The sequence below is a fragment of the Alosa alosa genome, chromosome 1 (assembly GCF_017589495.1).
Source record: "Alosa alosa isolate M-15738 ecotype Scorff River chromosome 1, AALO_Geno_1.1, whole genome shotgun sequence".
In the NCBI taxonomy this organism is placed as follows: Eukaryota; Metazoa; Chordata; class Actinopteri; order Clupeiformes; family Clupeidae; genus Alosa; species Alosa alosa.
The window spans coordinates 39,979,762-40,001,255 of record NC_063189.1 but is presented as its reverse complement, the minus strand read 5'-3'; the positions used below and the strand labels follow the sequence as shown (position 1 = coordinate 40,001,255).

The 21,494-nt window shown below is 41.3% G+C and overlaps 1 protein-coding gene across 1 annotated transcript; it reads left to right on the top strand.

Annotated features, from left to right (window-relative positions):
• Positions 1-38: 38 nt before the first annotated feature.
• On the top strand, positions 39-4,207 carry LOC125298924 (zinc finger protein 45-like). Its single transcript, XM_048249868.1, has 4 exons — positions 39-380; positions 837-916; positions 1,358-1,466; positions 1,746-4,207. The coding sequence occupies exons 1-4, from the start codon at positions 113-115 to the stop codon at positions 2,834-2,836; spliced, it is 1,548 nt and encodes a 515-aa protein (XP_048105825.1). The 5' UTR covers positions 39-112; the 3' UTR covers positions 2,837-4,207.
• The last annotated feature ends 17,287 nt before the right edge of the window (positions 4,208-21,494 follow it).

Genomic DNA, 21,494 nt, shown 5'->3' with positions numbered 1-21,494 from the left:
TGCTTTCAGAATATTTACGGTATTCCGGAAGAGAAAATAATAGTTTATGAAATGGGGATTTGGTGAACGCATAGCCTTACGCACTCTTTCAGATTGCACGCAATTTTAAAATATGTCTAATTCTATAGATTTCCGCTCACAGATCTCCGCAGTAATGGAGGTTTTAGCAAATGCAGCAGTGGTGGAAATTTGTAAAGTTGTTAATGAAGGCTATGCTGTTTTTCGACTGGAGATGACCAGAAGCAGGAGAGAAAACGAATCATTGAAGAGAAAATTAAAATCAATAGAGCTTCTCTTATCTCAAGATACAGACAACGGGACAGAAGGAACAACCGCCACTATTAATCAAGAGCAGACCGAAGAACAAACTCATTTAGCAGGTAAGGTTGCTCTTCTAATATAGGCTAGTTCAGTGCACGAGTCCCGACGTTTTCTTCAAACAGACCAGCCAACCTTACGAAAAGGAAATATTGTATGCCTACATTTCTAGTATAACTATAATTATCATAGCAGCTAGCTATACTACACATCGTGGTTACTGTAATACTATAGTAATACCTACTGTAATAACTCTGTGATGTCCTTGCCCTCTAGTGTCCCTACTTCTATTAGCTAGCCTACCACAATTGTGTTTTTCAGATTCCTTTTTCGTAAGGGTTGAGCTGCGTGTATCCACATCACAGTTGGAATTTTGCATATTTTAGATATTAGATACAGCTTAATTTGCCTTAGTGTAGCCTACGTAGCCTATGACAAGATAACCAATAACAGATAAATAAATCCACTGGTATCTTTCATGAGGTCGTGTTCCACTATCTTTGTCCATGTCTTTACAGTTGGAACTAGTGAGACACCTTCTGGAGGAAAGGGAATCACTGCCTTCCATGATGATTTGGGCTCTGCACAGTCTTGCATGGTAGGGAAAAATTGTTTCACACTTAGTTCTACACAAGCTATTTATGACCATTTCAAGGGTCCCATGAAACTTTTGATACAAGCATAGGTCCAAATGCTTGAGACTGAAACGCTTCATTAAAGAACTCCCAGTTTTCTGCAATTGCATTGCTTGGCTATTTTTCTAGGCCATTATGCTGGTTCAATTTTTTGTCTTTTAAGATGAAACTGGCTCAAACGAAGCTAGCTGGCATATTTGTAAGATTTATTAGCATTTAAATGTTGTGAACTGTGCTGTTGGTGTTTGTAAGGTTTTTGCATCTTTTATTAGCCTATTTAGAGCAAAACTTCTGTAACAGGATCACTTAGCATAAACTAATGTGCCATTGGACTGATGGTTGTATGCCTGTGCAGATATTCCATTTACATTAACATGTCTGGTGTATTTTCGTTTTTTCTTAAGCCTGCAGTCAGTTCACCAACACACTCACATGTTCCAGTAATAAAAGAAGAGATGGTTGAGCAAAATATAAGAAGTCAAACGCAAGAAGATGAACATTATAGAAATGACTGTAAGTTACAAATACTAATAATGATAAAAAGAAATTGCCTAACATTTCCCTACAATGGATGGACCTGGTGTCTCACCCTGCACCACTTTTACTACAAACTTTCCTGATATTGCTTTGTTTTTAAGAAAATGTAGGTAATGATTGATCCAGTCCATAAAAATGTTTCTCACAACTTTTCCCAGAGCGTAGTCCTAATTCTGATCCAAGATCACACAAGTGCTCATGAAAACTCACCCACTAAAAGGAGGATTTCCTGTGTCTTTGCTTTTCTTCACACAGATACGTCAAAGGCCAGCAAAGGTGAAAGACCCTCAGCTTCCCAAATAATATCTGATTACCCTCATGATCTCATGGCCACAGGTAGACATCAAAGTGCTGACCTGGAGGCCCCTGTTTTGGCTGCTAATGAGAGGACCCTGTGTCAAAATGACAGTCAATATAGTCCAGAGATTGAAGTGCCTCCTATTTCCAGCCAAAGTAGAATCATGTCATCTGCAGAGGAGAATAGTTCCCAGTCTCCTCACCCAGACCTTGAGCTGATATCCAGTACAGGCCAGACAAGTTCTTATAACAGCACATCATCTCTGAATTTCGTTGGATGGAGGCCTGAAGTACCCACTGACTCAAGTTCGTTGAAAATGGAGGCAGATGACTGTGCATGGAAGGAGGGAAGCTCTTTTGAGTCACACACTAAAGGGTATAAAGCTGGCATGATGGGAGTAGGAGACAACAGCGACCTGAATCCCCTCAATTTCAAGACTGGAGTAGATACTCAAATGAGGCATGACTGTGTAGGGCTAGATTTCAGTGCATTACCTGATGTCAATGAAATGTTCAATGCAAGGGCAACCAAGATCCACCCAACAATGATGAGAAGAGAACTGCAGTCATTGCCAGGCTACGAGGAGAGTTTTGTTGACTTTGGTACGGCCTCTCAGCTCAGGCTGGGAGATGGTTCCAGTTCTCCTGACCATGCTGGGCCCCCACAACCTGGTCAGGCAGGGAGATTGTTTGGCTGCAATTTCTGTGGTAAACAGTTTCCACATCTCCATCAGCTGAAGACACACAGAAGAGTTCACACGGGAGAAAAGCCTTACAGCTGCCCTCAGTGTGGCAAACGCTTCTCCCAGTCGAGCCACATTAAAAGACACATGACAGTTCATACCGGGGAGAGGCCATTTGGCTGTGCGTTGTGTGGAAAGAGGTTCTCACAGTCTTGCAGCCTAAAGGTTCATCAGAGGGTGCACACCAACGTCAGACCATTTAGTTGCACTCAGTGCGGGAAAAGTTTCTCAGTTCTTAGTAATCTTGTAAGACACCAGACTGTACACATAAGCATGAAGACTAATCCTGGGACATTAAATATCTGACATTGTTTAAGTAGTTGAATGGATGAACTTTAGGATGGTATTCAGTGTGTTGGAATGATGGGTGATTTTATTTTAAATGCATGTTAATGTTCGAGTGCTATACTGTAATTGTTGTGTTTTCATCTCCTTGAGGAGATTAGTCATAACAAAGCGAAAGAAAAAGTAAATAACACTGCTAGATATTTGCTATCAAATAACATGTATTGGCAAGAACCTGGCAAGATGATACACATCATTGTAATTCAATATATTATGATTATGATTTCGGGATTAGGATTCAATATAAATTATAGCTATGCTGTAAACAAGGCAATATGTTGTAATTTTCTAAATCTTTTTGTCAGCTTTGTTTGTTTGTATGTTACTTCCACTCTCAATTTACAGTGTTGTGTTGAAGTGGAAGGGTTAAATGGCTGCTGAAGACAACCACTATTTGAGGTCAGAAGTTTAAACAAGTAAACGTGTGACCGCGCACATCCCTTTTCACCGTTTTGGATGGGTGCTGGATCAGAGAAATGACTCCAAAAGTAGAAGAGAGTGATCCACACACCATATCGCTCTCTTGAAAGGTTTTTATTTTGCGTTTCAAGCCCCTGGCTCTTCCTCAGGCTACCTTCCTGTGCGGATCACTCTTACTTCAGGAGTTTAAACACAACACAGCATGAACCACGATCTGCCTTAAAAACATTTGCATGTAAACTATTTCAAAACAATATTTTTACGTTACAATATGGTGAACTCATGAACAAATATGTTAACCAGCTCCCAATGAATCTTTGCATTTAACTGTTACATGGTTTTTCTTTACTTTATTGACAATTGTGCATGTGGTGTATTCTTGTGTAAAAACACTTTTGTTTTTACATTTTTGTATACTTTGTCCTGCACCTGGCCTAAATATAGATGGGATGTGCACACAACCACTCTGACTTCTTGTCTGGGTGCCCACCTAAGGGCGACTAGCCAGAATACTGAATCATCTCCTTGTATGACAATTGATCTGTGGCCTGATGAATATTTAAACTCTTTACAATTACATTGTAGCCCTCTCCAGCTTTATTAAGCTCAGCATTTTTGTTGTTGTTGCAGGTCTTCTGATAAATTTTACTTGCCAGGCATGGATCACATCAGAATATGCTTCTCAATTGTTTTTTAATCAGTTAAAGTAGCTCTAAACCACATGTTCAAACTTGTGTCATTATTTGAACTACATATTTGTTAACTTCAAACTCAAATTAGCTTTTGTTGAAGGCATTAGACTTGAAGTTCATTTACTTTTTATGAAGGTTTGAATGTTTCCATATGGACAGGAACAATGTAGTCATTTGTGTGTTATCAGTGAAAATAAAATATGTTTGTTCATTATTGTAATTCAAATTTAAAAAAAAGTCAGTATTTTAATACACATACATTTATAACTTAATGTCAGTTATTCCAAAGGACTCACTTTGTCTTACTATAGTAAGTTATAGTGTATTATATTTTATTCTTCTACATAGTGCTGTTAAACATTCAAACATTTCTACATAGTAAACACCACACTGTCTTTTCTGTCATATAGTTGTTCTCTCTCTTTTAATTCAATTTTTTTGTGCTGAATCCTCTTTTCAGAAATACCTATGAATTGGCGCAGAAGTGCCCTTCATGATTCTATTGTGTTGTGTCTTTTCACCCGTTTTGACTGCATCTGATGCATCTAATGTGTGTGTGAGTGTGTGTGCTCCTGGCTTCCAGTTTTCCACCTCCCGCTTACTCCATATCCACGTTCTGCCTCCTCCCCCATCTGACGAGCAGCTTGTTTTTTGCTCCTTTCATCCAGGCCCAGAGTTTATAGTAGCCGCCAGGTTGATTTATAGTACTTTTTCACGTAGAGTCTGCTTTCTGCTTGGACATATTTGTATCGCCCATAGTTCATGAGATAATTTGCATATTTTAATAAATTAGCAGATATATCTCAAAGACATGTATTGATCATTTGACTGTAGTGTAACACCGGGATCAGGAATTGAACCTGTGTCTCTGGATTGCTAGGGCAGTTGGCTAACCACTACGCTAAAGATAGGATTCAGAGGAAACGTAAGGAGCTGCAGAGGTAACGTAAAAAGTTCAGATTTAATAAAGCATTCCAAAAAGCTCAGTAGATCCAGACAAAGGCTCAAAACAAAGTACAATCCAACTAAGGCAGAGCAGTAAGACAAGGGGCAGTAATCCAAAAAGGAAAAATCCAGCAGTCAAAGGGTCCAAGTAATCCAAAGGCACAAAAACAAAGTTCTTCAATACAAAGTCCAAAGCATAAATCAACAAAAGGGTAAAACCAGGGGCGATTCTAGACCTAGAGCTTTGCTGGGACACAGGCCCCCAACTCCCAATACATTAAAAAAAAAAACATTTAAATGTGCGCGCAATATGAAATAAATGGCTTTTACGTCTAGCCCCCCATCATGTCCTCATCTGTTTCTTGCCTCTCTCTCTCTCCTCCTCCTCCTGCCTGGTACTGGACTGCCCAGCATGTGCTCTTTCTCCCCTCTTCTCATTCTTTTCAACCTTCTTCTCCTCCAGCACTGTCTCCCTCAATTGTTGTAGCAGCCACTGCAGCAACATCCAAACACATAGGCATAAGCAGGCCTACTGTATACTCACTGCATGACTTTAATAGGCTTTCCTACACAAGGGAAGCTTATTTTTAGAGAGAGAGCACAAGCTGGTAAACTGTTGCTAAATTTAGGCTACGACGCTAAGCATTGAAAAACATGCTAATTATGTGGGCAACATTCTCTAACAGCGATCAACTTGTCATTTATTCTGTCAAACAAGTTGTGAATTTGTTGTAACATTAAAACAGGGGACAACTTACTCTGTGCTCAAAGTGATATGACGAGCTCCAGCGGTTTCCACTATACAGTATGTGTGTGTGTACAACGAAATACTCGGAAGAATCATGTGAACGATTTTCATTGGTTGTTGCGTTCAATCTTACCCAGCTACAGAGGTGCTATTTCCTGATTGGCTATTATGGCCCCTTTCTTTTTTTCCTTTTTTTTTATTGGCTGGTAAGTGACTAAAGCAGGCACGGAGATGTGCTCATGAATGCCGTTTCCAGCGAGAGCAGTGCTAGAATTTTTCTGGGGCACTGGAGACTTTTACTAATGCATGTGCCCCAGTGAAGTGACGCCCTAGTGACGCCCCTGGGTAAAACGTAAAGCAAAAACTGACAGCGCAAAGTTCTCAGCAAAAACTCACCAAAGCGGTTTGACAAAGACTCAGTACCACAGTAACAGAAAATCAGGTTTAAATACACACACTAATTAATCACATGACGGACAAAGATGAACTTCAGGCAAACCCAAAATGGTACATAACGAAAGACAGGGAAAACTGGAGCACATGGCACATCAAAAATCAGGACACATGAACACACAACCAAAAACACAAAAACAAGGTCATAGTGGCCACTAGAAGCCAGAAAAGTCCCAAAATCCTAACAGTACCCCCTACTCTAGGAACGTCTCCTGACGTTCCCTGGACGATCAGGATGTTGACGGTGGTACTGTTGAATTAAGTCCTTGTCAAAAATGTCCCGTGCCTTGACCCAAGATCGTTCCTCCGGGTCATAGCCCTCCTAATCCACCAGGAACTGAACTCCACCTTGCACCCGGCGGGAGTCCAGCAACCGGTGAATGGTGAAAACTTGTTCACCATTGAAGATTCGAGGAGGAGGGGGGTCTTTTGGAGCAGGGGTATGAGGTGATGAGAGCACCCTTCCCTTCAGGGAACAGAGGCGGCTGGAAGCCAAACTGGCACTGGAACGGAGACACCTTGGTGGCAGAGGACTGAAGGGTGTTATGGGTGTACTCCGCCCACGGCAGCTGGGAGCACCATGTGGATGGGTTGTCCATTGCCAGGCTTTTCAGGGTGGCCTCGAGTTCCCGATTGGCTCTCTCCGTTTGCCCGTTGGATTGGGAATGATAGCCGGATGAGATGCTGGCTGTCACCCCGAGGAGTTTGAAGAAAGCCGCCACACCCAAGAGGAAAACTTGGGTCCACGGTCTGTGACAATGCCCTGAGGAAGCCCAAACATTCGGAACACATGATCGAACATTAGTTTGGCAGTCTCAAAGGCAGAAGGTAATTTACTTAATGGAATGAATCGACAGGCCTTGGAAAACCTGTCAACCACAACAAGAACAACAGTGTTACCTTCAGACTCCGGCAGACCGGCGATGAAGTCAGAAGACAGGTGTGACCGGGGGCGTTTAGGGATGGGAAGAGGGTGCAGCAATCCTTGGGGACGCTGACGAGGATTCTTGCTGCGGGTGCACACTGAGCAGGCCATCACAAAAGCCCTGGTCTCTTTCTCTATCTCAGGCCACCAGAACTTTCTTCACAGAAACTCCAGCGTTCTCCGGACCCCAGGGTGTGCTGTGAGATGGGAAGAATGTCCCCACTGGAGGACCTGGGACCGCACTCGTTGGGGAACAAACAGACGTCCTGCTGGACCAGTTCCAGGGCCTGGCTCCTGTCGTTGTGCCTGTTTAACTGTGGACTCGATGCCCCACCGAACAGGAGCCACAATTCTGGACATTGCAGTCCCTCCAGGATTTCGCGAGGATTTTTTGAGATTGTTGCGATCTAAAATGCCTGATTTCGTGACAACTTTTCTAAAAAATTGCGATGGAAGTTGCTGTGTTTTTAGCCGTTTGTTGCGAAGAAATTGCGAGAGGAAGTGAAAATTTCAAAAATAGTTGCGATTTTTTTATTATTATTATTTTTTAATTGAGGGTAATTAAGGTTAGTAAGACCAAAATTACACTGATCATCTTGATGCTTATTAAAATGATAAGTAAAGGTAAATAGTAATGGTTACAGAAAATAAAAGTAGGCCTACTTTATTTGTGTAAATACTTTGACTGGGGTAATTCACAAAGCAGTATAACCTTTCGTAGAACTGTCCAAAAAAGAAAGCCCCCTAAAGAGATGGCATAATGCCATATGTTTCAATACATTCATATATGTTGTAATTCATATTAAGTTCATATATTTTTAATAATTCATATTCTGTGACTTGCATAATTACTAATAGCCAACTAAGTATCTAGTAATTTCATATTGATTTAAACTATTAGACTACACTTTTCTTTAATGTTATTACATTGGTGGTGTGTAAGTCTAATTGACTGCCTGCCACTTTAAGGACGGGAGAGTAGCGTCATACGACTTCGGCTACGACTGGAAATAACTTTTTGCATAGTGCATTACGATATGTAGATAGAATTCGAGATGTTTTCTTTGTCATTAGTTAAAATAAATGTTAAAAAATAACTCGTATGAAATCATTCTTGGATAATAGAAGAGGTAAATGTCTTACAATATTATTCATTTCTATGATTTTGGTAGCACTGCACTACACAAACTGAGCCCACAAGCTAGCAAACATGACACGAGCTAAAAGGACATCTCCAGGTGTAAACGTTTGCCAATGGGTTGCATATTGTAGTCTACTCAAATGGCAGTAAACCAAGTAGGCCTTAATTAACTTACTTTCATAGCTTAAGCAGGTTAGCAACACTAGGTTGAGATGACAGATGCAAGTAAAGCAGATCATTAACGTTAGCCTTCTATTCATTGTCATCAAAACTGCAGAGGAGTGAACAAGTTATAGGGCAGTCTCTGGTGTCTGCAGAAGTGAGTGTGGCATCTGAGTCAATATTCTGCACATGTGGGCTGTTGTGGTAGGTGAAATTTCCCGGGGAAACCATGATTGGTCAAATTTGCGAAAAAGTTGCAGTGTTTGGACAAAATTGCCCCCCTCCAGCCAGTGCCTCCACTCTTCAAGAGCCATCTTCACAGCCAGAAGCTCACGATCCCCCACATCATAACTGAATTCTGTAGGACTTAGACGATGTGAGAAAAAGGCACAGGGATGCAATTTTCCAGAGGAGCGCTGAGAAAGAATAGCCCCAACCCCAACATCTGAAGCGTCAACTTCAATGATAAAAGGCTGTGATGGGTCAGGGAAAACCAGTATAGGTGCTGAAGAGAACCGCTGCTTAAGGTCCTTGAAAGCGTTCTCTGCCTGGGGATTCCAGCGAAATGAGCCTCCATTTTTCTTGGTAAGAGCAGAGAGGGGGGCTGCCACGGAGCTGAAACCTCTTATGAACTTTGCAAACCCTAAGAAGTGTTGGACCTCCATAACAGACTTGGGAGAGGCCCATTCCCACACCACCTGGGCCTTCTTAGGATCCATTTGCACCCAAGGGCGTAGGTTTGGTCTGAGCTTTGGTGGGGACACTACCCAGCCCCCAAAAGAAAAATGAAATAATGTATGATGCATGCCTGACTTTAACTTTGTATGATACCTACTGATGCATATGCAGTAAAACATTTAGTCAAAACACCATGTCAAATTTACCTGTATTTACCGGGGTTCCTCTGTCACTTTATAAATAAAATATTGATGTCATGAGCAGTGACATAGCATGACTCAAATATCGAAGACCAGTAGTATTCACTAGATAGATAGATAGATAGATAGATAGATACAAACTTTATTGTCCACTGAATGTACATACACTGGAAATTTATCTTTGGCACTCTGGCGACATAAAAACACACAGCAACAGACAATATAAGTTAAATTGTAGTTACATAAATAGTTAAAAAATATAAATGAATAAATACTAGTGCAGTTCTCGTTACTGATCCTTCTCATCATCACCCTGACTGGGTGGTGCATGAGTAAGTGGAGGGGGGAGTTATTTTAGTATGCCTTGGTTCAGGATAGACACAGCAGAAGGAACAAATGACTTTTTGTACCCATTTTTCTTGGCCATTGGGACCATTAGTCTTCTGCCAGATGGCAGTAGCTGAAAGGATGGATGAAGGGGATGGGTGGGGTCATTGAAGACCTGGATGGCCTTTTGTGTTATGGAACGGCTGTATAGAGTGTGGAGTTGTACCTGCTTTTCTCCTGTAATTTTGCTGGCTTGGTTTACCACCTGAGCCAGCTTGTTCCTATGTTTCACTGAGAGGTTCCCATACCAGGAGGTGATGTTGAACGTGAGAACACTCTCAGTGAGTGATCTGTACGCCATGGTCAGAGTGTGCTTGCTGGTGTTAAAGCTTCGCAGCCTGTTCCACATCCTTCCCCTTCATGTTGATGGGCATGAAGTTAGGTCCTCTGTTGCCTGCTCCTCTCTTTCCTCCAAAGCACAGTTCCTTGGTCTTGCTGACATTTAGATCAAGGTAGCTGCTGTCAAACCAGGTGATAAGATGGTTGATGTGTTGAAAGTAGGAAGGGCTGTTGGCATCCTGTAGGCAGGCCACAAGGGCCATGTCATCTGCATATTTGATTAGATGTATAGAGTCATTGTTGTTGTAATTGACCTCATTGGTATATATGGAGAACAGAAGGGGGGACAAGACGCACCCTTGTGGGACACTGGTGTTTAGGACGAGACAGTCAGAGATGGTATTGTTCAAACGGACACGCTGGGGCCTTTCCCTCAGAAACTCCCTAATCCATAGAATGAGACTATGGCTGACCTTCAGGGCACTTAGGCGTCCCAGCAGAAGATGTGGCTGAACAGTATTGAATGCAGAGGAGAATTCCATAAAAAGTACACGGGTGAATGTTTTGGCCTTGTCTAGGTGACTGTGATTTTTTTCTAGGAGAGTGAGAGTGGCATCCTCCACACTTCGATCAGCTTTATAAGCAAACTGCATGGGGTCCATATGCTCAGACGTTTGCAGTTTTAGTTCTCTGCACACTAGACGCTCCAAGCACTTGCATAATAAAGAGGTCAGGGCAATGGGTCTGAAGTCATTGAGTGACTTGGGGCGTGTTGTTTTAGGCACTGGGATAATGGTCGCCATTTTCCAGGCCTGAGGAACAAAACTGGTGCTGAGGAACAGCTGGAATAGCTGGGTGAAGATGGGACCCAGTTGAGTGGCACACTCTTTCAGTATCCTTCCCTTAAGGCCATCTGGTCCAGGGGCCTTGCGGGGGTTAACACGCTGGAGGACTGAAGTCACATCCCTTTCCCTTAGTGTCACAGGCATAGCTCTCATCCCCTCACAGGCAAAATCACATTTGTCACTGAAGTCATATTTATCAAACCTAGAGTAAAAAACATTCAGATCATTTGAGAGACTGACAGGGTCTTCACACCGAGGTGTTACTTTATGATTCCTTCCCATCATAGTGTTCTCTCCAGGCATCTCTTGCATTCCCATTCCTTAAATTCCCCTCAACCTTGTCTTTATAATCCAGTTTGGTCTTTTTGGTTAAACTCCTCAATTATTTCTGTAGTTCTTTCACTTTTTGCTGATCTCCCCTTAAAAAGGCATTTTTTTTCTGGTTTAAGTTGTGTTTTAGTTCTTTACTGACCCATGGTTTATTATTGGGATAGATTCTGACCCTTTTTGTTTTTATGACAGCGTCCACACAGAATTGAATATAACTAGTGATAGTGTCTGTTAGTAGTTCATAATCATTGCAGGCTAGCTAACTAGCTAACACTAAAAAATACACCATGTCCTTAATAAAGTTCACCTGCTGCTGTGAGTGACCCTGCCACACCACCGCTGTCTGATAAAGGGAGCGGCTGGGTTGCTTTTTCTGTCATCTGACAAAGTAACAAATCTACGGAACCCTAGAGGGGTCATTGCAAGATATTTTTTGGTATATATCCAGAAAACGTGCGCTCATTTTACTAAATTGTGTGCACATTTTACTAAATCGTGCGCACATTTTACTTAATTGTGCACTCATTTTACTAAATTGTGCTCTCAATTTAGTATATCGTGCCAAAAACTTAGTCAGCATCGACAGCATAGGCTACAGGGAGCTAAGCCAATCAAAAAACAGACCTGTCTCAAAGACGTATTTTGGGTGGCGGTACTGAAGTGGGAAATTATTTAACCTTTTGTGTACCGCATGAGGCGCTAATTTCCCCCGTTTCAACCTGAATATTGGTGGGGACATTTCAGTCATTATTTGATATTGGTGTGGACACGTCCTTCGCCCATGTTTGCACCTCACCCCCTCTCAGGATGTGTCTTAAGAAGGACACCTCTGGAACATGGAACTCACATTTAGAAGGCTTGACATACAGGCGGTTCCTCAGGAGTCTTTGAAGAACTTGGCACACATGCTGATGGGGTTCCTGCAGGGTCTTAGAAAAGATAAGAATATCATCGAGATAGACAAAAACAAAAATATTAATCATGTCTCGAAGAACATTAAGGCTTGGAAAACTGCTGGAGCATTGGTTAGACCAAAAGGCATCACCTGATATTCATAATGCCCCGAAGGCGTGTTGAAGGCAGTCTTCCATTCGTCACCCTGCCGTATGCGGACAAGGTGGTAGGCATTGCGTAAGTCCAACTTAGTAAAAACTGTAGCACCCTGCAGGAGGTCAAAAGTCGTGGACATTAAAGGGAGTGATGATATAGTGATGATATATACTGATGGATAGTCATGGATAACATATAATGTCATGGGTAACATTGGCATCCTGGAATATTTCTCAGTCCGGAAGTCCGGATGACAATGCCAGGAATCATCTGCCTCAACCTGTGAAAGAGTGGATCATCAGAATGAAGAATCATCTCCACAGATAAATTGGCCACCATAGAGTACTGACTTCCCATCTTTCAGATATGCTGAAGAAGATTTTACGTAGAGCTTTGTCTTATGATAAAGAATCATAGCGAAAAAATAATGGAACTGAACAAAAAAGAGTTGTCGGAATAATGCCAAGGTAAATGCATGAATGTGCATTAAAACCCACCCAAAAGACCATTATGAACTGAGTTTCTGGGATGTCTTAAACAAAGAGAGATGGAATTCTCATATAATTCACAATTCATAAATCTATCCTTGTATGCAAATTAGTTGATACATTTGCATTTATATGCATATTAACTTTAACAAAATAATGCACAGAATGCATATCTAGACTAATCTGGTGAAAGAATATCAATATTCTCTTTGTATGATGTATACTTATAAAGAAGAACTCATTCATTGACAATAAACATTTACATTTTCCTAATTTGCATATCTGTAATATTAAATGAAAACGCATCATTTTGTGTAACCATTTGATAAAATTTGAATATGTCGAGGCCAGAAGACAGGGCTCAGTCTACCTTGAGTCAAATACTTTGTCAATACATGTCCTTGAGTTGTAATTATAAAGAGGAACTCATTCATTGACAATAAACATTTAGATTTTTCTACTGTATCTATAATATTACATGAAATAACACATCATTTTTCATAATTATTTGATTAAATTTAAACATGTTGAGGCCAGAAGACATGACTGTCTATCTACATTCAAATGATCAATATATGTCTTTGAGTTTAAGATTATATTTATATCTGCTAATTTATTCAAATATGCAAATTATCTTATTATCTAAGCGTGATACAAAAATGTCCCCAGCAGAAATGGATTCTACACAAAAAAGTACTAGACTATAGGATCAACTGAGAAAAGTTTGGTAGTGACCTTAATCAGAGCGTTGTAGGCTCCAATAGGCTGACAACTACGGAGCCCAGGAGGTGTCATTGCAAGATATTTTTGTGTATCGAGAGAACGTGCGCTCATTTTGCTAAATCGTGCACACGTTTTACTAAATTGTGCTCTCGATTTAGTAAAACGTGCACACGATTTAGTAAATTGTGCGCACGTTTTATTATATTGTGCGCACGTTTTACTAAATTGTGCGCTCAATTTACAACAATTAAAATGAGCGCACTATTTAGTAAAACGTGCGATTTACTAAATATACACAATTTACTAAATCGTGTGCACATTTTACTAAATCGTGAGCACGATTTTACGAAAGCCTATTGCTGCCACACAAAAAAAAGGGCTCAATATTATGTAATTACGTGAAAGTTTCTTATGTTTTATGTTGTTTTTCACGTTTTAACTAGATATGTATCACGTTATTACATGAACTTATCACATTATTTCATGATAATTTTCACGTTATATGACAATATCATGTTATTTCAAGATATGATATTTTCAAGTTTTTACAAGAAATGATCACGTTATTTCATGAAAGTATCACGTTATTTCAAGATAGGCCTAGGCTATGATATTTTCACGTTCACATAGGCTATTTAGAGGTAAGAATAGGCTTACACAAGTTCAATCATGGCTCCTTTACACGAGTTAATCACATTCTATTTTAAACTCGGTTTAAGACATGGTGACATTCTCCAGTTATTGAACACAGTGGATGACGTTGTTATAAGTATGCGCACACTCAGGAGGATTTTAAAACGCCTGGGATTGTACCGACGGAAGAATGAATCCGACCCTCTTGAGGTAGCCTCGTTCCTCATTGATCAATTGGAGGGGCATGGAAGGCTCCATGGGTACAGGATCCACCATCTGAACTGCATCCAAGCTAGATATGCTGTCACCCAAAGTACGGTGAGGCATTTGTTAAAGTTCCTCGACCCCCGTGGTGTTGAACAAAGACGGAGAAATCGCCTGATGCGACGCATGTACTTTAACCCTGGGCCTAATTTTATGTGGCATGTTGACTCTTACGACAAACTAAAGCCATATGGTGTATGTATAAATGGAGCCACAGATGGCTTTTCAAGACTCATGATATGGCTTCATGCCTATTCTACAAACAGCGATCCCAACATAATCGCTGGTTATTTCATACTAGAAGTTGAGAGGAGGATGGGGACACCTTCCAGAATTCGCGCAGATTTGGGAACATAAAATGTCACAATGGCAGAAATGCAGAGGTTCTTACGATGGAGTACAGATCATCGTCACGTCAGTAATTGTTCCAGTCCAGTAATCACAACCAGCGGATCGAAAGCTGGTGGGCCTTTTTGAGAAGACATCATGCTCAGTACTGGATTAATCGTTACCAGGAACTTAAAGACAATGACTGTTTCTCTGGAGACTTCTTGGACAAGCAGCTTTTATTGTTTAGTTGCCTAGCCATCATACAGGTAGGCTACCAATGCGCGCAATGCGCGTAACAGGCCATAAATTCTAAAAAAATATGTAGCCTATATTACAGATGAAAGTAATTGCATACTATCAATTAACTGGGTAAAGCAATAGACACAGGGAAAAGCTATCCAGCATTATTAGCTGTGTGTTGACCTGAGCTGACAAAAATCCTATGCCTGTGAGTAACAATGTGTCCATATTTTTGTCTTACTATATAGGAAGAACTGCAGCATGTAGCACATTTGTGGAATACCCATGTCATCCGCAGGAGCAGAAATGCAGTAGCTCCAAATGGACATCCAATTCTCATGTACACCACCCCTCACCTATTTGGAGGACAAGATCACCTGAAAGAGGTCTCGCGGGAAGCAGTGGAGGCTTGTAAACAGGAATGCCAACAGAGAGGACCTTACCCTTGTGATGAAATAGTTTTCAAGATGTGTTGCCTTATAATGTCAGAGAACTTTTTACACTCACCCACCACAGCAGATAAAGCTATAGAGCTGTATCTTTTTCTGAGAGCATGCATCCTAAAAGACTTAGAAATTACCCCATGATTTCTAGAGTATTGTGATTTGGTTAGTTTTGAACATTTAATATATGCAGAATAGCAAGATCCCAACCATCATATTTTTGTTTTAATTTCTTGATCTATTCTTGATTCTTGATCTATTATTGATCTATCACCTACACTGTAGTTTACCAAGTTATATGTACAATAATTCAGTGTGGTTATGTTTACTTTTTTTTTTAGAATAAAACAAACCTAAATATGACACAAAACTGTTGTTTCCCAACATTATGGTGCAATATGATCAATGAAAAAATGAGTGATAAGTGCAAATCTAAATTTATTTGAAAGTAACATGTAGAGCAACCACTGTAGTATCACATTGCTGCCTAACTCATAAACATGTATTACCTGATAAAATACATTTGTGCTCAACTAACATTAAAATCAATCGGTCTTGAGGTCATAGCACTCTGGAGCTCATCAACATCTATTACCTCATAAAAAAAAGTCTAGATATAAAAAAAGACAACAGCAGCACAACCCCATACATATGCAGGTCTTGAACGTATTGCTCTCTGTGGGAACTCATCAACAGGTAACAAGAGTATGGAAATTTGAGCTTATCTAACATTGAAATCAGTCACACAAAAAAGTGGTCAGGTCTTGAACGCTGACCTCTGAAACTCATGTTTATACAGGCTTGTTTTGCACAAACTTGACAGATGATAAAATGCTCTGCTCCTATGTCTAAACATTATGTGCCCCTCCATCTCTCAAACACAATATGCATTAGTGCTGATATTGCAAGTAAAACATCCCACAGTATGCCCCAAAACAAAAGCCAGATAAATGCTGATTTAACTGATTATTTTTTACCTCATTTTTGTTCGGATGTCCAAACATATCAGCCTTATACTTAACCATCTGCATTGAAGCTAGCCGCCTTCTCCATTCAGATGAGATCCATACCATAATAAACCTATGCTATGGTGAATGTATAGGCGCTTTTATCGATCAGTATACTGTCAAATTCAGTGCGTAGTTCAGGATAGGAAGCATATGTCCATGGCAGTTCCAAAACGGCACATGTATGCGCTACAGGTCGTTGTGCCAGTCCATCTACTGCGGTGAACATGATCTCAATCTTGTTAACACAGATAATATTTGACCCTGTGACAAATCTTAACATCCTTCTGAGACCTGCATCATCCAATCCTCTAATGTACTGTTGCAGGAAACGAAAGCTCTGGTTCTCTGCTTGAGTTGAAGGACAGGCATCGAGTAACTTCAAAAGCTTTTTAGTTGGCTTTTTGTCCTCATACATGTGCAAGACATCTTGTGGGCTTGCGAAAGCTTCTTTTAGAGAGGAACCAGCAATTAAGGACATCCTTTCAGATGCATATCTTGGCTTCTGGATTAACTGTTTGTGCGCAACTTTTAGCAGGATGCTTTTTAAATTCTCTTGTGTTGGATATGCTGTTACGTCCAAACGATCCAAAAGGTCAATCAGCTCCTCCCTGTCCTCCTCTAAGATACCTTCTTTTAAGGCAGTGGTGATCAGATTCCTGTCTGAGTGACTTACATACAGAAGAAGACTGTCAAATAGCACATCATCTGACACTTCATTTTCACTAAAAATAAGTGCCACTGTGAAAGCAGGGGAAAGGCGACAGGGAAAATAGCCATGGTCTTGAAATCCTTTCAGTAGAATTCGGCCAATGGATTTCCACTCGTCTTCTAGCCACTTAGGACACAGAGATGGAACCCTCAGGTCCTCCCCTTCAGCTGTGTGGTCCAAAAGCAATGTCCAGAAAGCAGCATACACATCCCTTGAGACACCATCTATGTCAGCTCCTATTTCATCTATGTAAGTGTATCTCAGGTGGTGTTTGAGAAGTGCCGGATCCTTGAATTGGCCTATCATCTCCTCCAGAAGATTGACCCTATGAAGTTTTATGGTGATATTCACAACATCATATGAAGCTGCAGAACTACTTGCAACATCACCTACAGATGCTGACTCTGGAGTAATGTTTGCTGTGTACAGTATGTTGTGGGTGAGGAGAGGGTGAGTGCAGGTTGATATGGCAACGTGTCATCCATTTGGCCAGCCATTTCTTCTCCAATATAGGCGCCAAGTATCACATCTGAGGTGTCTAGGTCTATGTATGCCTCTATATAAGGAAAATGTTGCTCATCTTCATTCAGTTGCACTACATCCATATTCACATTTTCCCTACCACATTCTTCTGTATTCTCCTTATCTTTTGGGGTGTTAGTGCATTCTTCATCATCCTCCTTATCCTTTGGGGTGTTAGTGCACAAGTAAAATCTCAAAACTCCCATTCTTAGTATGCTGTACAGTTCTCCAACTGTAATGGCTTCATCAAAAAATAGCTTCCTCCTGATAGTCTAATATGTCATGACTAAATGCTTCATATTTTCCTACTTTATTTTCTCCTTGTGGGAAGAAAATGTCTTTGGCATACTGTAATATGTCTGCTTTTTTTGATTCTTTGGGGACATCAAGGGTCCTAGGCCCCCCAATTCACCCCAATTCCACTTTCCTTGTTGTTTTTTCCGCCCATTTGTTCTGTTTCGCATGACCTCTTTTCCGTTTTGCAGTAGAAGTCTCCTGGTTATTAGGGTCATCATCCCATTCAACCCCCATTGAATGTTTTGTTGATTCTTTTGCACTTGCACCATGATGTTGCAGACAGAAGCGTCTTGCTGCAATCCTATCTCCATAAATTGGGATGTAGCCAGCCAGAGCGTCATCATCCATACAATCAATAACTGTGGCATCAATCTGTCAAGACAAACATAATAATTATTTTACTGTAGGTGAACGGATTCACGCCAACAGACTGAAAGAACGACTGCTTTCTGAGCTTCCACATCTGAGGGCACATTCACGCGGAAGAGACACACTCCTGAGTTTTGAGAAGGACATTGGACCAGCTCTCATGATAGCCTGTCAAACTGATGGTGATGCCATGCACTTAATGCGAGCAGCACAAGTAGTGCGCAAAGAGATCCTTAATTCATCTTTCTCTTTTGACGGGTCATTCAAAGAAAACTGCCAGCAGAGGGCTGTGCCACCATCTCTCTTGGCCTTCATCAACATGGTACTTGATGGAACAAACATTGAGCATCAGTCCACCACAAAACCTGCCCTAACAATCTCCCAATTGATAGTCTTTAACAGTAAGAAGTAATTAATTAGTAGTAATTAAAGACAGCCTTATATTAACATGCTAGCTACAAATGTGTTCAAGCCCGGTTGACCGGCTTTTTAACTAGGCTACTCTGTTAACATTACCTATTTCAGCCATAACAAATTTCACATTACCAAGCTGGCATATCTACAATATACTCTGTTCAATCATTAAACTAGCTTCAGCTCACATAAATGTTCCAGACTGTCTTCTAGTTTAGCTAGAGTTTACCTCAAAAGCCAACTACCAAGGAAAACTCCTTCCTGGCTATGGTTAAATTAATTTGCAACATGATTAATATTATGTAATTATGTAATAATATTGTTTGTTCATAGTCAATATGTTTACCTGTTAGAATATGTCGATTGAAGTGCTCTCTACATTGTGCGTACTGTGGCCTGTAGCAACAACTCTCTAAAGCAGGGTTTTTTTTAACCAGCGGTGGTATGGCAGGTGGTCTGTGAAAATGGTCTAGGGGGATCACCTGTGGATAAATGTGTGCTGTGAAGAAATGAAATTAGCCACACATCTTGTGACGGCCGGACCAGCCGCCGCACAGAGCAACGAAGAGGTGGCAAATGGTCAGTTCTCTTCTGTCATTTAGCCTACTCTCCACACACTCACATAGTTAATTTATTTGTCTTTGTTTATGCACATTTGAAATATTACCTGGTCACATTGTCATTCATTCGTTAAATATTAAGTTATCCCGTATTATTCAGTTACAGTAACACACACCATCTAGGCTACAATACAAAACACACAACACGTTTACTTTCGTTTCACACTTTAAACTTTATTTAACGGTTAACACATTAAGTTACAGCTGGGTGCACACAGTTTGTATCTTATGTTTGAATCCACGTACACTTACATGTTTTCTTTGAGTTATCTTAAGTTACCGTGACTGGTGAGAGGCCGGCGGCGAATACGTCTGGCTGGACTTCCGGATTCTGCTTCTGCGCAAAGGGCTTCCTGCGTCAATCATGTCGCGTTACGAGTCCTCCGGAAGAGACCATCTCAAAGAAACGTCATGGGGAAAGAGGAAGATTAATTTGGTCTTATAAATTACAAGGATACAAGGATACAAGGAAGTTTATTGTCACATGCATATAGTTACTGGAAGTAAGAAATGCAGTGAAATTATGTCTGGTATCAGCCTATTTGTGCATTAATGGGGTAAAAAGTGCAGTAGGGTAGATGGAGGAGAAATCAAAAGTAATAAATAAAAAGTGTGCAAAAGTTGGAGAAAGTCAGATATGTGTGTGTGTGTGTGTGTGTGTGTGTGTGTGTGTGTTTTGACGTGTAATGAAATAAGAAAATAAATAAAAGGTCTGTAGCATAGGGAGAGGGATGTAAAAGTGCTAAAAAGTCTTGTAGGTGTGTGTGGGGGGGTGTGTGTGTGTGTGGGGGTCATGAGTGCTGAGGAGTGAATGAGTGCAAAGTCAGTATAGTGTGAGTTCAGAGTTGGGATGGCCTGGGGATAAAAACTTCTCCTGAGTCTCTGGGGGGGGGTAAAAAGTGCAGTAGAAGAGGGTTTAATAGATTAAGTGGCAAGGGCTGCATAAAAAGGTGGTGGAGGATTGGGATTGGGTGGGGGGCACCAACAAGGAGAAAGAGCAAAGAGCAACAGGGGCAAGGAAAAACTCCCTTACCAAGGAAGAAACCTTGGGCAGATCCACGGCTCAAGGGGCTAACCCAACTGCCAGGGGTCTTGGTGTGTGTGTTGGGGGATGACATAGTGTGGGGGAGATGGGATAGTGTGCTGTGTATGTGGGGAGAGGGCAGTGTGCAATGTGTGTGTTGGAGAAGCTTCCTCATGAGACAATGTGCTGTGTATTGGGGGGCAGTGTGCTGTAAGTATGTTGGGGATGTGTGTTGGAGAAGCTTCCTGATGAAATAATGTGCTGTGTGTGTATGTAGGGGGGGGGGGGGGCAGGGACTTACTATTGCAAGCAGAGTACTGTTTGGGGGGGGGCAGTGTGCAGCAAGTATGTAGAGGAGTGCTGTATGTATGTGAAGTGATGACAGTGATGATGTAAGTGTGTGTGTTGGGGGGGGGGGGGTCAGGGACTTACTATTACAAGCAGAGTACTGTATGTAATGTATGTGAGTGATGACAGTGAAGATGTGTGTGTGGGCGGGAGTGGAGCAGTGACTGTGTGTGTGTGTGTGTGTAGTGTGTGTGTGTGGGTAGGTGGGGGCAGTGTGCTGTAAGTATGTAGAGGATGTGTGTTGGAGAAGATCCTGAAGACAATGTGCTGTGTATGTGGGGGGCAGTGTGCAGCAAGTATGTAGAGGAGTGCTGTATGTATGTGAAGTGATGACAGTGATGATGTAAGTGTGTGTGTTGGGGATGGGGGTGGGGTGGGGGGGCAGAAAGGCTAGGCAATCAAGGACATGGGTAGATGGAGGAGAAATCAAAAGTAATAAATAAAAAGTGTGCAAAAGTTGGAGAAAGTCAGATATATGTGTGTGTGTGTGTGTGTGTGTGTGTGTGTTTTGACGTGTAATGAAATAAGAAAATAAATAAAAGGTCTGTAGCATAGGGAGAGGGATGTAAAAGTGCTAAAAGTCTTGTAGGTGTGTGTGGGGGTGTGTGTGTGTGTGGGGGGGGGGGTCATGAGTGCTGAGGAGTGAATGAGTGCAAAGTCAGTATAGTGTGAGTTCAGAGTTGGGATGGCCTGGGGATAAAAACTTCTCCTGAGTCTCTCAGTTCTGGCTTTGTGACTACATAGGCGTCTTCTTGATTTCTCATGGTAGGAATAATCCATTGTTAGGATGAGAAGAGTCCTTCAGAATCTTTTGGGCTCTTAGGAGTACTCTTCTGGAATAGATATCTTGTAGAGCAGGGAGTTGAGTTCTTATAGTACGTTCAGCTGAGCGCACTACTCTCTGCAGAGTACTACAATCTCTAACTGTGG